At 40.9% G+C, this 19105-nt stretch overlaps 2 protein-coding genes across 4 annotated transcripts; one reads left to right on the top strand and one right to left on the bottom strand.

Moving 5' to 3' along the window:
- Positions 1–1033: 1033 nt before the first annotated feature.
- Positions 1034–4843, top strand: LOC148324789 (E3 ubiquitin-protein ligase RNF170). Its single transcript, XM_088313599.1, has 6 exons — positions 1034–1249; positions 2405–2495; positions 2789–2897; positions 3628–3701; positions 3978–4088; positions 4427–4843. The coding sequence occupies exons 1-6, from the start codon at positions 1221–1223 to the stop codon at positions 4730–4732; spliced, it is 720 nt and encodes a 239-aa protein (XP_088169725.1). The 5' UTR covers positions 1034–1220; the 3' UTR covers positions 4733–4843.
- A 775-nt stretch (positions 4844–5618) lies between these two features.
- On the bottom strand, positions 5619–17679 carry pfas (phosphoribosylformylglycinamidine synthase). 3 transcript variants are annotated; one of them, XM_088314092.1, is made up of 27 exons: positions 17474–17679; positions 16204–16325; positions 15856–15991; positions 14931–15036; positions 14523–14721; positions 13306–13552; positions 13083–13207; positions 12799–12927; positions 12586–12723; positions 12391–12519; positions 11686–11759; positions 11450–11606; positions 11329–11390; positions 10673–10834; positions 10064–10300; positions 9665–9895; positions 9286–9466; positions 8963–9046; positions 8744–8899; positions 8310–8432; positions 7512–7657; positions 7232–7439; positions 7015–7103; positions 6615–6879; positions 6145–6285; positions 5759–6075; positions 5619–5724 (listed from the first exon to the last, which is right to left on the bottom strand). In XM_088314092.1, exons 2-26 carry the CDS (start codon positions 16319–16321, stop codon positions 5765–5767), a joined length of 3954 nt encoding a protein of 1317 aa, XP_088170218.1. In that variant the 5' UTR covers positions 16322–16325; positions 17474–17679; the 3' UTR covers positions 5619–5724; positions 5759–5764. The 3 variants fall into 3 exon arrangements, with proteins under 3 accessions (XP_088170218.1, XP_088170217.1, XP_088170219.1); XM_088314091.1 differs by having other exon boundaries at positions 7015–7106; positions 17474–17678; XM_088314093.1 differs by lacking the exons at positions 5619–5724; positions 5759–6075; positions 6145–6285 and having other exon boundaries at positions 6732–6879; positions 7015–7106; positions 7186–7439; positions 17474–17678.
- Positions 17680–19105: the final 1426 nt, after the last annotated feature.

Here is a 19105-nt window from a genome sequence, read left to right as displayed (position 1 = left end):
TACGTCTGATAAGCCAAATATCTTATCTAACAAATGTGACTGATTTGAAATTTCTAAAAAAAAATAAAATAAAAAATACAGCCCGATTTTCTTTCCTGAAATACTTCCAGCCATAAATTTTCATCAAGTGGAAACACGGTTGCAAAGTTCAAATATTACAATTGATAGGCCAGTGCCACACTATAGAAGTTTTATTTGCCATTATTGACTGGATATTTCTCACAATTTTAGCGCAATTTGTAGAATCATTTCTCTTTATAAGACTCAAATGTGCAGTTTAAGGGCAAGTTTAAAATGCCGCGGCCATCAGGCAAAAATATCTGATTAACTAGAAATTTCTTGCACAATTTGTTCTTAATTTGCTTTACGTAAAAATATCTTTGAGCTATTTATTTATTTTTATTTTCTTTATTAAATTAAGGGAATGTTAGTAAACACAATTGCCACACAATACAATACAACTTTATTGATATAGATAGTTGATAGTAAAATCAAAAGTTCAATTTAATAGGTCAAGTTTGAAATTTACTAAGTGTGATTGACACGATATCGTAATCTACTCTAAAAAGCTATTACTCTTAGTAAGCCGCAATGTTCACAATCATCACACAAAATGTCTGATTGACTTGCAATTTCAAATGCAATTCACACATCAACAATAAAAAAAAAAAGTTAAGGCTATAGGATTTAAAAATGCCCAAAGGAACATTTCATAAGCCAAATTCAACTTACGGTAAATGTGATGGAGTTCGAAATTTCTCACACAATTGCAACTCAATTCAACAACAAAAACAAAAAGACTTTGAGAATTTTATCACAGTTGCTAAGATCATGAATTCTATTTGATTGGCCTCACTAAAGCGAACTTGAAATTTCTGTTTATTTTAGTGGCATCATAACGAGGTAGATAATTTGCCCGGTCAGCTCTAGCCTACTTTTAAGTGGGCGTGCTCTGCTTTTGCTTCAACTTTCTGCCCGTCGTGTGACAAGCATCGGAATGCGCATTTCATTTTATGGCTTGCGGGAATGTTTTTTTCCACGTTCATTTGCTAATCTGACCGGCAGTGTTTAGATGAGTTCAAGGGGTTACTGCTGGTACCACGCCAAGCCGGAAAGGAGAACGTGGTTGATGATTAACCGGCAGATGTCATTTAGGCCGCACGAGCAAGCGGACGAGCCGCATTTTGACTTCCTCCTCGTCAGCCTGCTCCAGCTTCATTATGAACGCCGGTCACGTCTCCACGATCAGGTCAGGTCAGACACTTGGCACGACATCCAGCTACACTTTTCACTTTCAGTGGGATGAAATTGTCCTTCAGATGGCCTCCAAATATGGTGACCCTGGGAGAGGGAGAAGGAACTTGAATGATGGAGAGGCCACAATTTTTCATCAGCCGTACTGGGGGGGGGGGGGGCGGCGGGGAAGGCACTTTCTCAGTTTTTATTTAACAGAATTGAACAATATTTCATGATCAATGCATGTGTAAAAGATCCAACTTTCAACAGCAAACGGTTTAAACGATCCCAAAAAATAATCACATAATGTGATTTCTCGAATATAAAATTTGCCATTAAAGGACGGCACAAAACTGCTGAACGGCATTTTGTTAAGCAAAATTTTGCAAAATTGCTTTGGTAACCTTCAATCCAGTGTCGAACAATTTCTTTTTCATATTGACGACCTGGTCAAGTGGCAACATTTGTTTTGACAAAACTTTTCACATTTTAATGTCAATTTCATAATATGTGAAACTTATTAATGGTTTTTTTTCACCCTGGTGTGGCGGCAAGACATTTTTGTAGATATTCGCAAATTTTTTTAATCCATCCACATTTCTCCAAAACGTTGAGCTCATTCAGTTCATTTTGAGAACTGCTGATGAAATTTTAAATATTTACATGCTCTTCATATTTCTTGAATTCATCAAGACTTGAAAATATTAAGTTCTTCTTGCAATACAATTTTCGAATTTGAGAGCTATTCTCTTCTTCATTGTGTCCTTCCACATATCTTGTTGGACTCATCAAGAACATCTTTGGAACTTTTTTTCCACATTCCACCGTAAAAGTCCGAAATTTAAGAGACATTTGACATCCTGGCCTCCTTTTTCCACATTTTTCAATGGATTCAAGCCATGATTAAAAGTTTAAAAAAAAAAAAAGAAAATTTAATTAAAAACTCATTCATTCAATTTTCAAGATAAAATTGCCAACTATAGAGATATTTTACATATTCTGTGACATTTCTCAACCGACGATTGTTGGTGCTGCTTTAAAAATGGCTCGTCATAAAATGAATGACGCTTTAAAAAAAAAAAAAGGGTTTTCAGTCTGCGACTTTTCTTATCGCAGCCATCATATTTACAAGGACGTATATTTACCTTGGCGTCCTGTCACAATGCAGATGTCGCCGTCTTCCTTCTCAAGGTCCAACCGGTCAGGGTCACCCGGGTTCGCCCCAAGGCCAGACAACGTTGCTGCCCACCAGCAGCATAGTAAGAAATTCATCATTTTATTTTATGATTTCTTTTTTTTTTGCCCTATTCCGGAATTGTGATGCATTTTGAAATATGTGCCTGTTTTTATTTTTATTATTATTGTTATATTCTAATATAATACAGTATCTTTAGGGATTAATATGCATGACAAGCCGACAGGCTGTAAAAGCACTGGAATATAAAACTGCCGCTCCCTATTATTGGAGCTTTAAAAGGGCCATAGTTGTTTTTTTTAATTTTTTTTTTATTGAATCTACCTGCTTCGTGTACTTTTATGGTTGCTGGCGCAGGAACATCCGCAGTTGTGTTCATCGACAAGCCAGCGAGAGCGACATTGTCCAGTGTGTCTCCAAGTGGCCTGCTTCCCCGTGCAGACCAACTGCGGACATTTATTCTGCGGTACGAGTGCACATGCACGCACATGCTTAGGTGTGAATGTAAGTGTCAGTGCTCGTCTTTGAGTGCAGATGCATCAAAAAAGAATGTTAAAAAAAAAAAATGGATGGATGGATGAGGAATTAATTCCAACGTAGTTTCCGAAATTGGCCGGCAGCTGCTGGAGGGATTGGAGAAATGTTCTTGTTCATGTTCTTCAAGAAGGCGAGATGAATGATGATGGCCGATTGTGAGGTAGCGGCTGTTTGCCCATGTGAAATGGAGGTCTGCTGTGTCGCACATTTGTGTGTTTAATTCATCAGCGTGACGCTTGTGGTGTGGAGGCCATCTGTTCGCTGTTTAATGACTAACTCTTATCAGCTGACTCAACTGCCTTGATGTGCAAAAACATTCAGAATTCATCTACATTTTGTATAGTGTTTGCCATTATTATTTTATTTGTAGTATTTAAATGTTCGTATTTTTAAGATTTTTTTTAATTCAATGTTTTTAATATTTTGTTTGTAAACCAGATTGGCCTGGGGGGGGGGGGTTGAACATTTTTAAAAAAAGGGTTCGATTTAATAAACGGTCATTTTATTCCGGCCCAACAATCGGCCCTCGTGCGTTTGATGAACTTTCTCGCGAAATAGGCAAACGACAAAAATTGTCTCCTAACGCGTCTGAGCACACTGAGATGTCATTTACAGTTGGCGGCAAGAGGCAAAATTTCTTTTTTTTCCTGGTTTTGCAGCTCCATGTTTGATCGCCTATTGGAGGCACGGGACATGGTTGGATGCAGTCAACTGTCCCCTCTGTAGACAAAAGGTAGTAAACCACATTGCACCTCACTTTTTGGCATTTACTCAAAATGCAGGTGAAAAAAACGAAAGTGATTAATTAATTTTGACAACAACACCAAGATTCCACCAGATGGTGCCAAAGTAAGACTTGCATCAATAATGTGACAAGGTGTTTTCAAAGAAGTAAAAAAAAACATCAAATATGCAAATTCACAAAATGGGGGATGGGGGGGTCATTGTAAACTATATGGTGTGTGTGTGTATATGTGTTTGAATGGAGTGATTCCATGTTTCTACTCAGGTTAGCGTCATGTGCCAGTTGTTTAATGAGAGCCGAGCGGACCAGCAATCCAAGGACGTTCTGGGCCAAATAAGTGACTACAACAAACGCTATTCAGGAGCGCCCAGACGGGTCAGTACACCCTTACATGCCAACACCAAAGAAAACAAAGAAAAAAAATAATTCGGTTTGTATTATGTTCACGCACTTAGAACTTGTCATTGCATTCTATTAGTTCACCACTAGATGTCACTAAATTCTGAACACTGTCCTCTTAAATATTGCCTTTATTAGTCCCACAATGGGGAAATTCGAGATTCGAACCCAGGCCTCCTGGGGAGACTGGGTCCTGAACGCGGCGCCTTAGACCACTCGGCCATCCTGTTGTCTTTAAAAATAATTTATATTCTGTATACGCATTTGTATTTTGAAAAGGAATTTCTACTTTAAATTATTTGTTCTGTTTTTAGATCCGAGATTACCTGTCAGACGCGCCCGTCCTCCTGCAGCTGGCGGTCCGGGGCTCGGGCACTCCCCCCCGGAGTCTGGTGTGGCTTTTCTTCCTGCGGGTGGCGCTGTGCTGCGCGGGCGCCGCCATCTCCGAGGCATCTCCAACATCCTCATCAGATTCCCCGAAAACATCCTCGTCCCTCTGCGGCCTCTTGGGGCTGCTGGACGACCTGGTGGTGGTCGTCCTGCTCCTCCTGTGCGTCCTCAACGTCAATTATCAGATGACGCCGGGGAGAGGGCGCTCCACCGGCGGAGTGGCCAGCTAGAAGAACAAGAAACATTTCCAAATCATTATGAATAATTCTCCTAAGATGGACTGAAACATTCCTGTAAATATGCTGTATATTATTTTTACGTGTCCAATAAAATATTTTTCTCTCAAATAAAAAATGTTTCGAAAATTAATATTATTTATTGGGAAGTTTTATAAAGGTTGACCATTTTAATATCAATGTTTCTATTTGAATTTTGATATTTTAAAATATGCGTTTTAAGATTTTTTGGGGGAAAATACATTTCATTTCAAAGTTTTGCTTTAGTTTTTTCCAATAAAGTTTAGTTTTAATTGTAATTTTGATACTTTTTCATTTTTATTTTACCTTCACCTTCAATTTGGATTTTTTAAATAAATATATAATTTTCTTACTCTATAATTTGTATTTATTTTTGTTAATTTCATGTTTTTTTTCAGGTTTTACTTATGTGAATATATTTTTTTCATTTTGATTTATTTGTATCAATTAAAAAAATAATTTTATATTGTTACTGTTTTTAAATTTCATTTGCGCATCCGTTTTGGTTTTATTATTAGCCGGCCACTCGCCAAGTTGCATGCATTCTCTCTTTGTGGTTACTGGCTATCACCACGGATCGCTGGAATCCTAAAGCTTTAGGAATGGATTTGTAACCATTTTCAGACTAATACATGTCAATCACTTAATTCTCCTGTTCTTGAATTACTTTGGATCATAGCATTTTTTGAGTCTCTTAGATCTTTTAGCCAACTTCGTTTTGTCAGACAGATTCTATTTAGGTGACTTGTTGATTGAACAGACCTGCAGGCAATCAGTGAAAATGAACTCACCAGTTTGATCTTTCATCCATACTCCATGTGGCTTTCTTTTTCCCCATTCAAATGATGATAAAAATGTTGGATAATGGTGTCAGTAGTTTAATATTTTTTTTTTTTTAGACAACAAAATCAAAATCTCTTTTTTAAAGACAAAAAAAAAACTGAAAGAAACGTAAGGTGAAAAAAGTACAGCTGGAATATAGATAGAAGAAAAATAAAGGTGCATTCAGCACTTTTGGCTACACCAGGCGGCGGCATTGCGGAACATGCGCAGCCAGGGCGACGTCTCCAGCTGTGGCCGGAAGCTGCGCGGCACCCACGGCCACTGCCAGCCCAACGTGCATCGCTCCGGGTGGGGCATCATGGCCAGGTGCCTGCCATCCCCGGAGCACAGGCCCGCCACACCTCGCGGCGAGCCATTAGGGTTCAGGGGATACTCCTCGGTGGGCCGGCCGTCATCATCCAGGTAGCGGACCGGGGCCAGGCTGCCTGAGGTGATGTCATCCAGAACCCGGGAGTTCCGGAACTGCATCAATCCTACGGGGAAAAAGTGTGAAATTGTGTTCTGGATGGATTAGTGGATCAAGCGCTTGGTCGGTGAAGTACCTTCCCCGTGAGCCACCCACACGCCCAGAGCCGAGCCTTCCATGCCGGCCAGCCACACGGAGGGTGATGCCTGGATCCCCACGGTGACAAAGCGAGACTCAAATCTGCCCGACTTGTTGTGGGTCAGAACCACGTCGGCTGCTGGAGGATGGACATACAAACAACCCGGAAAAATTTCAAAAAATATTTTCAAGGCAAATTGCTTATTCTTCAGTGGTCACGTGTCGGGCCCGATGGAGATTTTTTTTTTTTTTTTTTAGAGTGATGCCAATTTTGATTTTTAGAAAATAAATTAAAAAAAAAAAAATTCTGATGACCAATTAATCAGCCAATTATTTAAAAAAAATCTTTTATGGGCCCTTTCTAACAATCAACAATCACCCTTGAAAACTTGTTGAAGTGCTTAGACACTATAGCCCGGCCGATGAATCGAACCTTTTCAAAGTATGACACAAGGCAGTTTATCTCACCGGCACCATCTTGGCTCTCTCCCACCCAGCCCAGCAGAGCGAGCAGCTGACAGCCGTTGCACACGCCCAAGCTCAGCGTGTCGGACCTCCGCCGGAAGCGCTCAAACTGGGCTTTGGCGGCGGCGTTGTAGGCGACGGTGGCGGCCCAACCTTTGGCCGAGCCCAGCACGTCGGCGTAGCTGAAGCCTCCCACGAACACGACGGCCTTGAACGGCTCCAGCGTGACGGCGGCGGAGCACAGGTCCTGCATGGTCACGTCCCACACCTACAAACCAGCAGAAAGAGAGAGAGGATAAAAAAATGACGCAGTGACTGTTCGCCAACTGAAGGTGAACCAAAGCCATATTTAATTGAAATTCTTGTTTGCAAACCAAGAGTCGACTGCGATGAGTTCGCAAACCTCAAATCCGGCCATGTGGAGAGAGGTCGACATTTCTCGATCGCCGTTGCTGCCTTCCTCCCTCACCACGGCCACACGAGGCTGCACCGCTGCTGCAACCCAAAAATGTTGCAACGATTAATCGACAACTAATCGATTAGCAAATGAATCGATAATCATTTTCAGACTCACATTTTCTGCACTGCCACAACCCAGACTGGATGGAAGTTAGTCTTACCCGGCTGCTTGCAAAGGGGCATCTCAGACGTATTGAAGGACACTTTAAAGCTAGGCTGCGTCCTCCTGGCGAGCCCCTCCTCTTCCTGCTGAACGCACAGCTCGTCAGCCTGCAGGCGCTCCAGCCGGAAGCTGGTCTCCTCCCACAATGCTCGGAGGACGGGCAAGCGTTCCCTCAGCACTTCTTGTCCGTCCACGCGCACCGTCACCTGGAGGAAGTGCGGCGTTATACGAAGGGAAGATGGAAGACAGAAGGGAGGTGACGGAGGAGCAGGTCTCACCATGGCTTCCGGGCCGAAGCCGGTGGTCCTGCCGATGCGGTGACACGTAACACCGGCATCAAGGAATCTGCGGCACACGCTTTCTTCATCAGGCTCGGACACCTCCAGAAGCAAACCCAACTCTTCACTGAAGAAAAGCTCCAAGACTGCAACGAGGATCGAGACACTTCATTAGGGACACCTGCACAATTGAATGCCAGAAATGGCCTGCTCTGTTCTTCATTACGGACCACCAAGCAATTATAATAAATGTTAAATGCATATGTAAAATTGTTTATTCACCATCAAATTTATTCTATGAGTTTGGTAGCTCATTTTAAAATGAGTGCATTTATTTATTATGAATAAAAAAAAACTTAAAAGTCAAAAGTGAGGAATTATTTTTATTTTACTAATACTCGTAAATGTATTATTTTCCAGTCAATTAACCAATTAATAAAAATAGTTACAAATATTAAAGTATATGTCCACTTTGTATTGTACTGATATTTTTATTTTATTATTTAAAAGCCACTAATTCACAAAAGAAATCAAATACATAGTAAATTGTTCCATCTATACTGCATGTTTCATTTAACTGACATTAGTAACAATTTACTCAAACATTTCAATAAATATGAGGTTAATTAATAATATTTTTTAAATGGTTTAGAGTTAGCAAAATTAAGCCTGTACAAAAATATTAAAGCTCACTGTTCACGTTTATTAAGGTTTTCTTACACTGCTGTTGCAGGTCTTCCTTATAATCCAAACGTTCTTAATCGTCATAGAGGTTAATCAAGTGCATATCGCCCTCACCTCCCGGGGCTCCCAGAGACGGCACGTCCACGTCCACGCCACGGTTTCCGGCAAACGCCATCTCCAGTACGCAGGAAATGAGGCCGCCGTCGCTGATGTCGTGTCCTGCGCTCAGCAGACGATCTGAAGGAGCGAACATTGGAGGGCGTTACAGCAATTCCTAACAATATAGTTTGATTTATTTGAAAAATATGACTGCAATACATCTTACTCAAATCATATATTTTTTCCATTCAACTTTAAATTCAAAACAAAACAAATTCCCAAATACTATACTTTTTAGTTAAATGTATATTGTATTTCTTAATAAAAAAAAATTAAGTACTTGAAATATTAAATGACTCACTTTTTGAATCAAATAGTCCTCAAATCATGTACATTTAACATGGATGGTTTGCGTTTAAAGAAAAAGCCATGACAAATTCCAAACTGACCGCTTATTAACTCCTGGGTGGTGTTGAAACAGGCGGCCAGGAGTTGTGGCTGGTCCATGTCGGGAGAACAATCTCCCAGCTGAGCGTAGCACTGAGCTAAAGCGGAACCTCCCAGACGGTGCTGGCCCGGACTGAGAGGAACCCACAGCAGCGCGCCTGCAGCCACGAGTCAACGGTCAAGGCTGGAACTCCTCTTTGGTGTGTGTGCTTGTTTGTTACCTTTGCCATCTGGATCTTCAAGATCAGGTGTGACAGTGGCACTGATGTCTGGACACACGGCATAAGCCGAGATAACCAGAGCTCCTGAAACACAAGCATAGTTATTACTAATAAATAAATAAAATACAATAAATTAATTAATTAATTTAAAATTAAATTAAATAAATTCAATCAATAAAAATTAATTAATTAAATAAATAGATAGATAAAATAATATGATTTATAAAAATATCCATCAGCCCTTCCCCCACATCAAAAAAGAAGGTGTATTGTTTATTTAAGTGGATAACACAGGTGGCTCCGAGTCACATTTGCGAGCATACCTGGAGCTTTGACGGTCTCCTTCCCCACGCGAGCGGCCATGCTCAGCGAATCCTTGCCGCCGTCAATGGCCACGCCCAGCTCCCCCATCACCTTACACATGGCTCTGCACGACTCCCAAAGGAGTGCCCCCTCGCCAGGTAGCTTGGCGGCCCACATCCAGTTCCCGCTACACTTTACATCCTAGAACACACATAAAAGAAAATGCTCCAGAAGACAGAAAGGTTTTTCAAATTCTGAGCCGCTGCTTGGTTGTTTTTTTTTTTTGCATCAAAATTGACCATTTTTTCCTGTTCGACAAAACGACTGAAAGCGACAGCCCTACCAGTAAGTCGAGGTTTCCACCGTATTGTTTTGTGTCATGCATCGGCATCTGCTCACCTTTAGCGCGGTGACTCTTGCAAACATCAGGTTGGTGAGCGCTTCGCCAACCGCCATGCGAGCGCCCGCCGCCGCATTCACAAGCGCTTTGATGGGTTGCTCACCAATGGCTGTCGCCGCCCCTTCAAGGCCCAACGGCGACAGGGCCACCACGGCCACATCCGCCAGCGGCGTGTGAAGGGGGCCCACGCACTGTTGCTGGGCCACCAATCCCGTCACGGACCTGTCCACCTGTAAAAGGCGCCGGGAGTCATCAAAGGGGGGAAAAATGATTCATTTCTGTATTTTTACGGCCATAGTTCTATTTCCTGGGTTATCTTTTGTGCTATAGCAATCATTTTATTCGTCTAAAATAGATTCGAGCTGGTTAAAACGAAAAGTAGACAAACTCGAACAAACCTTATTGGTAAGGTAGCGTTTGGAGGCCACAGCAGGCAAGCGCAAAACTCTCTCCAGGGCGTCTCTGACCGCCAGCCCAGCGGGAAGCAGCAACGGCCGAAGCACGGGGCTCAGCCGCTCCATCCTGAACTCTTTCTGGGGCATCTTGCCGAGCACCCATTCCAGCTGGAGATCCACAGGATGGCGCCTGTTGCTCGCTGACTCGCCGCCTGGGCCATCATCGTCCACCAACACAATCTGAGGAAGCACAGATGCTTTGACTTCAACGAAGCAGAGGCGCACACGTTTTGGACTTTAAGGAGACATATGTCAAACTGACTTAATGGTTTGTGTTAATGACTTCAAAGTTCTGCAACAGTAGATTTTGTTTCCTCCAAATTAAAAAAATTAAATATATATATTTTTAAATTTTTAGTACTTTTTCGCCTAAAAAATATTAAAATATTTTAATGTTTGTGTAGTTGGGGAAGGCTGGGTGAAGATCCCGAGCCACTTTCAAGCGATTCCTCAGCATCATTGTGAAACACAGCGTAAAGCATTCTACATTCTAAATAAATAAAAAAAAAAAAGAAAAAAAAAGCCGAACACTTCTCCATCAAGGTCACGCACTTTGCCGTCGCCGGTGATGTTGCCCACAAAGTCCACAGGACATTTCTCCCGCTGACAAACCCTCTCCAGGAAGGAGCGGTCTGACGGGCGAAGCAGCAAGGCGTTGCTCTCCTGATACTCAGCCCCCCACAACTCTAGCACGCTCAGTGTCGGGTCACCTTTCTGAAATGACAAACAGATGCGATTATGCTCACAAATATTTCTGTAGATCTGAAACATTTTGCGAACTGAAGCAATGTTGCCCATTAAAATGAATGAAACTGAAATCAATCGGTTCCAATTCTAGAAAGAAAGTTCTTATTGGGGTGGAGTTAAAAATAAACGGTTGAACGGCATTTCAGTAGTGTAAAGAAAGTGTCTCCTTGAGATATGAGTAACCCGACCGATGAAGTTTGCTTTGACTTGGGAAAATAAATTTGAGATACGAGCACCGTTTGGTGGCAGTGAACTCAACTTAAGTAGTTTGTCAGATGGTACATTTCAAACAGTTTATTGCCACTCCTAGTGTTATATCTTGTGTAGTACCAAAAAAAAAAAAAAATAAATAAAAATAAAAATCAACCGGTTTTTAACCATTTTGCCACTTGCCGCTGACTGAAAATGACATCACAGTGCCCGTGGACTGCACTTCTAAAGAACTTGTCGACACATCTCACCCGAAATCGGCTGCAGTAGATGACAGCACCAGCAGGCTCGCTCAGCTCCTTTAGAACATTTCCTGGAAATGCAAAATTCTGAGTTTCATGGTTCAATCGCCTTAGGAATATTCCATCCTACCGTTCCCTCCCGCTCCCTGGTCATGGATGCTGCAGATGGGGTTGCCGCCGCGTCGTTCCAGGCAGGCCCTCAGCGCTCGATTCATCTTTTGCTCCATCTCGGCGTCTCCTCGCTGGACGGCACCCAGGTCTCTGTCGCTGGAGTTGTCGCCTTGCACCTGCCGGGTTGTCAAAACAAATTCAAGTATTAATATGGAGGCAGTGAACATCACACAACGGAGGTTTTTGTGGCCGTACTTGCACAGAGGAAGCCGCTCCTCCTCCCACGCCGATTCGGTACACCGGGCCACCAATCTTCACCACTTCCATACCTGATTGACGAATGCAGCAGAGAGAACGTCGAGCAATATGAATGATTGCAGTAACTGAACAGTACATATTGTACACCTGCAAAATGAAATGAATGAGGGATGATAGCCCGTACAAGAAACGTGTTTAATATTGCGGTTTTCTTCAGCAGTCGTTTCACAAATTAAAATTAAACATTTAAATAAATCACTAATTCTCCCAAATGCTTTTTTTTTTTTTTATATATAATTGTATGACATAAAAAGATAAATGGGTACATTCTGATTGCGCAAATTAAATGCAAATAAATCTAAAGTAAACGTAAATGTTTTTATTTGCACAAATGAAATGCATATAAATAAACATAAGAATTGAGTGCTTTAATTCTACAAATCAAATAAAAACTAAACGTATTTTCAAAATCACAAAAATAAAAACTTATTTTCAAAATCAAATAATAAATAAAAAGGTACTGTTAATAGCACAAAATGAATAAAAATAAATTCATATTTTTACTCATTCACTAGCAGCCCACTTAAAATGGATTTTTGACTTTGAGAGCTGTCAATGGAAATAAATTAGATCAACTAAATTCAAAATACATATATACAGTTCATACTTCAAAATATATATAAAATTGTAAAAACCAACTACCTTTCTCTGGGTGCTCTTTTTTGACATGTGCGTCTTCAATGGAACCGAGTCCTCCGCTGAACATGATGGGCTTAATCCACTCCCGCCGCTCCCCATTGGGCAGCCGCATGCCAAAGGAACGGGCGAATCCTAGCAAATAAAATAACACTCAATTTTTTTTGTTCACAGTTGTGTAATGTTTTGCCCCTCCCCCACCTGACAAAACCGGCTCTCCAAACTTGTTGCCGTAGTCCGAGGCGCCATCGCTGGCCTCGATGGCCACCTGCAACGGCGGGGCAAAGCTGGTAGGGTACTCCCAGCCGTCGCCGTCTTGCTCCCAGGGAAGCGCGTAACCTGCACGGCATGTCGGGAGGGGTTAAATGTTGTTGTTGAACACTTAGTGGCTTTGAACGCGGGTGAGTCTTGGACCTGGTATGTGCAGGTTTCCAAAGCAGTATCCGGCGGTGCCAGCGATGACGTGACCTCCCCGCCCAGCACTCTGGACGTCTCGGATGCGACCCCCGGTGCCCGTGGTGGCACCGCTAAATGGAGCCACGCCTGGGCGTTCAATCACATGAGAGACGTATGGATGGAAAATCTTTTTTAAAATTGCCCATAGTTTTTTTTTTATTTCTTCAACTAGAATTTACTCATGTAAAATGTGTGCTTTGGCGCACAAAAATGTTTGAAAACACGAGCCTAATTGATTTGACCTGTTGGGAAGTTGTGCGTCTCGGCGGTGAAGATGACATGTCGCAGCGACCGGCGTGTTTCATAGGGGCTGGCTTGCGAAGTGTCTTTGGGGTAGATGCACTCCAGCTCCATTCCTTTGATACCACTGAACACACACACACACACACACACACACACACACACACCCCCACTGACGTGGTTCCCAAAAATGCAGCATATTGTTTGCTTGTGTCCTCGTGCTACCTGCTGTTGTCGCAGAACTTGATGACATTGTTCCCGTTGCTGTGCTCCTGCGTGTTCATGATGAGGCGGAAAAGCGTCTCGTCCTGCTCCTGCCCGTCGATGAGTACGCGGCCGCGGAAGAACCAGTGGCGGCTGTGTTCGCTGTTAGACTGCGCCAGATCGAAACACTCCACACTGGTCGGGTTCCTCTGGATCCTCTGGAACATTGCCGTGTACAAGTCCAGATCCCAGGCGTCAAAGGCCAGACCTACGTGACGCATAAGTATGAGATCCTCACTTGTATAATAAACTTGGTAGAATCACAACGTACAAATGTACATTCAAATTTGTTTCACGAATATTTTTATTTATTTATTTAGTGGTCTAATTCATCTATTGCCATGCATTTTTTTAAATTTATTTTAATATTTTGTCATATTTGCCAAGTTTCTCAATATTTTTCATCCCTTTTTTTTCATTGCTGAATTTGTGCAATTTTAAAAAATATTTTTATATTTTGTCTAATAAATTTGTCTTAATTCATCAGATTTGTTTAATTAAATTTTAAAAGGTCTAAATATTTACAGCTACGATTTTATGTTTCGTTTTTTTTATAGTTATATATTTTGTAGTAAATAATAATTTGTATTTTTAAATGATTGTACTGGATTTCTCCAAGATTTGTGTTTTTATTTTATGTGCTGAGTAATCTGCAAATTTTCCACCAATATTTTTGGGGGTTTAATTCATCTATTGTGTGTATGATCTAATTGTATTTGTCAAATTTATTTTTATTTGTCTATTATTCTTGCATTTTTCTCTGATAACTAGATATTTTCAATATTTTTATTTTTTTACATGATTTTTTTTTTTAAATAATTCCCCAAAATTAGTGTATTGCTCATTACTACAAGTGCATTATTTGTCAAAAAATATTTTTAAAATATTTTCAGCCAGTATCCCGAGCATTTGTGCATTTTTCTTATACTTGGGAGCATCCAGTGAGCGTGTCACATTAATCGCTTCATGTGCGGTCACACACAAGCACGTGCAAGATAATGAGAAGCATGGCGTTGGTGTGACCAGTAATAACGTTAGCACGGCCTCATGTGACACGATTACCTCCAATAGCAGACAAAGAGCAGCTACACTGAAAAGGGGCCATGAAGAAGAGAACGCAAGGTTGATATGTACGCTAATAAGGGAATAAATTAAAAAGACATGAAAGGATATTTCACCCAGCTGGTCATTGGCCTTCTCCAGCGCTGCTCGTCCCTCGCCCAAGACGTCCACCTCAAACACGGGCTGCGCTCGCGCCTCCACGGCGAAGGAGGCGACGGGACGCTCGTAGACGCACTCTGTCATGCTGTCGTGCAGGAGGACGATCAGGTTCGTCACGTCCTTCTGGACGTCGGCCGTGTCGTCGTCGTCCTTCGGCTCGGGAGGGAGAAGACAGAAAGTAACGTCACCATTCAGTGCGCTGTGGATGTTAGATGTATTCAAGACAATTACAAGCGGGTGAAGATAATAAAAGCACAGTTAAGCAAATATGGTGACAATCAGAATGCAGATGAGCGAGTGTGCTTTAATTTTCGGACGTCACTGCAGAAAAATAGGAGTATGATAGAGGGACTTATTGTGCTTACCTTGATAAGGAATCTCCGTGATAATTCCACCCGTGTGATGTTGGCGAGGCCGGCACTCTGGCAGATGGATACGGCGTTGGTGGACCAAGCCGTGGAGAAGTTCAGCCTGAAAAAAACCCAAAAAAAAAACACAATTTGCAACAAAGAAAAGCCTTCACCATGATAATTTATGAACATTCACGTGGAGGGGAAAAAATAAATAAAATTTTTTAAAAAAGGGTTGGGTTTGGTAATTTTTTACTAGATCTAATATTTTTGTATTATTATTGTTGTACTTTTTAAAAATATTTGTTAATTTGCAATAAATCTTATTATTTCTAATATTTTTACTTTTGTAGTAGTTTACTAACCATGTTTTATTTTTTTTGACAAACACTTTTGTATATTGTTTTGAAAATGTGTGTGTTTTTCCTTAAGTTATTTAATTTTGAAACTCGCCTTACTCATCCACATTTATATTCTTTGGCTTTTGATTCAGCATGAGACTTGTTATTAAGTGTTTAATTGTGTTTTCTGCTTTAATGTTATTAATTTTTTTTATTATGTATTGTTTTAAATGTCGAATAAATATTTATGTCGATTTTTACTCCATGTGCAGCACTTTGTATGCAGTGATGGTTAATTTTAAAAAGCTCCATTAAAGTGTGTCAATGTTTTATATATTTACAATTATTTTGTACTAAAATAGTTTTTTGAAAAACATTTTATTTATTGCATTAATTTTGATATTTGCGTATTTTTTTCATGAATTTTTGTTATCTAGTAGTTTTTGTTTTGTCAGAAGTGTGTCAAATTATATAATTTTCTCCTTCAATACATATATTTTTTTAATCATTGTCTATTAAAACTGAAACAACGACAACAAAAACAAAAAACATCACACGTGATTACACTTTTCAGTATAACTTTTGAGACTTTGGAGTACCTGGGTCCGATTTCCACCAGCATAGCCCCGTCCGCCTCTTTTAGTTTGGGCGCCTCACAGAGCGTTTCTGCCTGCAGCGGCGGTTGGAACAACCAGACGAGGACCTCCTTGTGCTCTGCACTCAGACTGTCGCTTCCTGACGCACACAGAAATCATCGTCATTGATTATACAGACTATCAAAAGTCAACACATCTTTAAGCCAATAAAAGGTTTAAATCGTTTCGAAACTTTTTCTCCCTTTTGATCTCATTTCTTTACATGACAAAAAAACTGAACATTTTTTAACAAGGGTGTGTAGACGTCACGTTTACTGTATGTCAGGAATTTTACATTTATTTAGCACTTACCCGTCAACTCCACGTTGTAGCAAAGCTCTGTGGCGATGGACAGCCGGGGGTAGAGCTTAGCAGCGCGCTGGAGGCTCCGTCCCTTCACCTCACCGCCGTAAAACCTCACCACAGCCATGACGCTAAAGAAAATGTCGAAAAACACTGTTAAAAAGGCGAAACACAACCTGCCCTGGGACGCAATATAATTTAATTGTATCGTGGTGTTTTTTTGTGAGTCAGAAATTGTGCCAAATACTTGTGTCTATTTTGTGTTTATTTTCTTAGTACTATTTTTTTCTTGTATCCTTGTTTTTAATATCTTATTTTTCAGAGTTTTTTTGTCTAATATTTTGTATCAAGTTTAAATCTTTTTGCTTGCAAACAATAATTTCTAATGTGTTTTTTATTCTCTGTAATATTTTTCCTAATATTTCCACTACTGCTGTATTTTCTATTATTATGAGATATTCATTCATATTGCCATGGAAGATCTTTATTAATTTTTTTTACAATTTCATGTTGCTCTGTTGGTTTGCATTATTTGCCATAATAGACTAAACAATCAGAAATCTAAATTCAGCATGGTAGTATGGTTTTATCAAATATGTCAACTCAGCAGCGGCGACCGGGTCAGCATCTTCCAACAAGCATGACACAGTCCAAGTTGCAACTTGAACTAAATTGGATATTTACAATCCATCATGTGACATTCTTGACTGGTGATAATAATTGGTGTCTACTATTATTACGAATAGCATCATTATTATTCATGTTTGACACAATGGGGGTCCAGGGGTATCCCCACGCAACTGTACAAATCGAGGACAATTGTCCATCGTTCATTACAAAACTCACTTTCTCAATCTCTCAGACATTCAAACGTAGGGAAACCCGCGTGAAAAGGCACATGACCGCGCACGCGTACACACACGGACTCACGCGCGCGCGCACACGTACACACGCACGCACCGTATCGCTCACACACAACCAAGCTCTCTCACGCGCACAGAAACCCAGAAAAACACGGTAAACACACGCACGCACGCGCACATTTAAACACGCGTGATGGCAAGAGTTGAGACACACAAGTTCATAACATTTTCTCGACACTGTACGACATTAATACGTATTCTTCTCTTACTGAACGACAACCAAGGCATCAACTAAGACGAATAATAACTTTTTGGAGGGTTATTTTTGTAATTTGGCGCCTTTATTTAGGATGGAAGCTAAACTAGCTGCTAGCGTAGTCCTCGCAAAACAAACAAAAAAAAGTTGGCTAACTTACTCCTAAGTGTTCGAGCGCTGTTTTTCTCGTCCCCGAAGAAGGTAACGTGTACTCGGCAAAGGCGAGAGCGGGGGTGACGTGAATGTGGACTGCGGTGTGGCGGCGGCTGCCTGAATGGATGAAAGCGAGTGACATCCGCGTGGACCTCACTGGAAGTCGCCGACTCTGTGGTGGTGCTGTGCGCAGGCGCAGTGCTTATCTCAAGGGGGGAAGGAAGGAGGGGGGTTTTAACCACAACCTTGTGACACATGAACGCATCACGGGCACAACAGAGGTGATATGAGTGAGTGGCGTCATCTTGCCGCCAATAAATCAATTAATGGTCAATTATTGTTGGAGTAGTTTCCAATATTTGATTGCAAGTTAAAATAAGCATACTCTTTTGTTTCTTTTTATGTAATTAACATCCAATATTCTTTTTTTACATTAGTATTTTTTACATTTTCGCATAGTATTGTTTTTCTATTTATGTCTGTTATATTTTTTATATTTATATTTTTATTAAAAAAATAACCAATGTTTAACAATGTTCCCACTATTTTGTACTTTTCCCCAATACCTGTGGACTGTCACAAATGTTTTTATATTCTTAAAATTAATATTTCATCTGCAACCTGTATTTTTATTTAATACGTTTGTATTGTATCACTTTTAGGAAACAATAAGTCAGGAGCAAGCTGCAGTCTTAGATATATTTAATAAATTAAAGCCAAGGTACAAAAAACAATGTACATTTCAAACACTCCACCTGATTCTCCACCGACTCCTTCTCGTCCCTCACACATATAATCATCCAGTCTGCCACTGTTCAAATCCAATCTTCTGAGATTTTCCAAATCCAGACGAGGTCAAAAGTCTCACCGCCTTCCCCCACTAAACACAAATACATGCTACATCTCTGCAGGCACCTCGGATAAAACAGCAGGATTGGCGTGTGGATGGGAGCAAACACTTTTAAATGCTGATGATGGTCCCCTTCGTTGGGATTGTCTCCCTCTAATCCTGTTGGATCCTCCATCGAGGTGACCGCTCCCGATTTTCGGGAGTCTGGTCCATGACGGTCTGGCGAGAGGACGTGAAGCTTGAAGTGTCTTTTAACGGCGTGAAAGATGAGGTGGAGGTTATGCTCGTGTACTTGTAGGTCCAATATAAGCGCGTTGGACGAGTGGCTAAAGATGCAGCTAGGAACACACGCACTCAAAATACGCCGCAGAAATGACTAATAATATGCACAATTTTGATTATTTTCATGATCGGTGCAGGGGTGGGGAAACCATTTGTACATGATGGCCCTAAAGTCTGGACATGAGCCATTAAAAGCTTGAATGTGGCATTTTTGCATTGCATCACAATTGTTGAAAATGTTATTTGAGAATATTTCAATTCGATTAAATGTGCAAAATGTCCTTTCATCCAGTCATTTTTCACATTCAGTTATGGACAAAATGACCTTTTGGCGAGATTCCACCCTGGACTGGTTGCTGGCAAAGTGCAGGGAACAGATTGATTTAATTTAAAAAAAAAAAAAAAAGGCAATAACACCTATTGACAATTTCAAGCCTTAAATGAACCTGACAAGCAAGTTTTTGGAATGTGGGAGTAAGTCGGAAGACATGCAAACTCCACATGGGA

This window comes from Idiotropiscis lumnitzeri, chromosome 13 (genome assembly GCF_059441095.1).
Source record: "Idiotropiscis lumnitzeri isolate Australia: NSW breed Sydney's pygmy pipehorse chromosome 13, RoL_Ilum_1.0, whole genome shotgun sequence".
NCBI lineage: Eukaryota > Metazoa > Chordata > Actinopteri > Syngnathiformes > Syngnathidae > Idiotropiscis > Idiotropiscis lumnitzeri.
The sequence above is the reverse complement of the archived record's forward strand: the minus strand, read 5'-3'. Positions and strand labels throughout refer to the sequence as shown.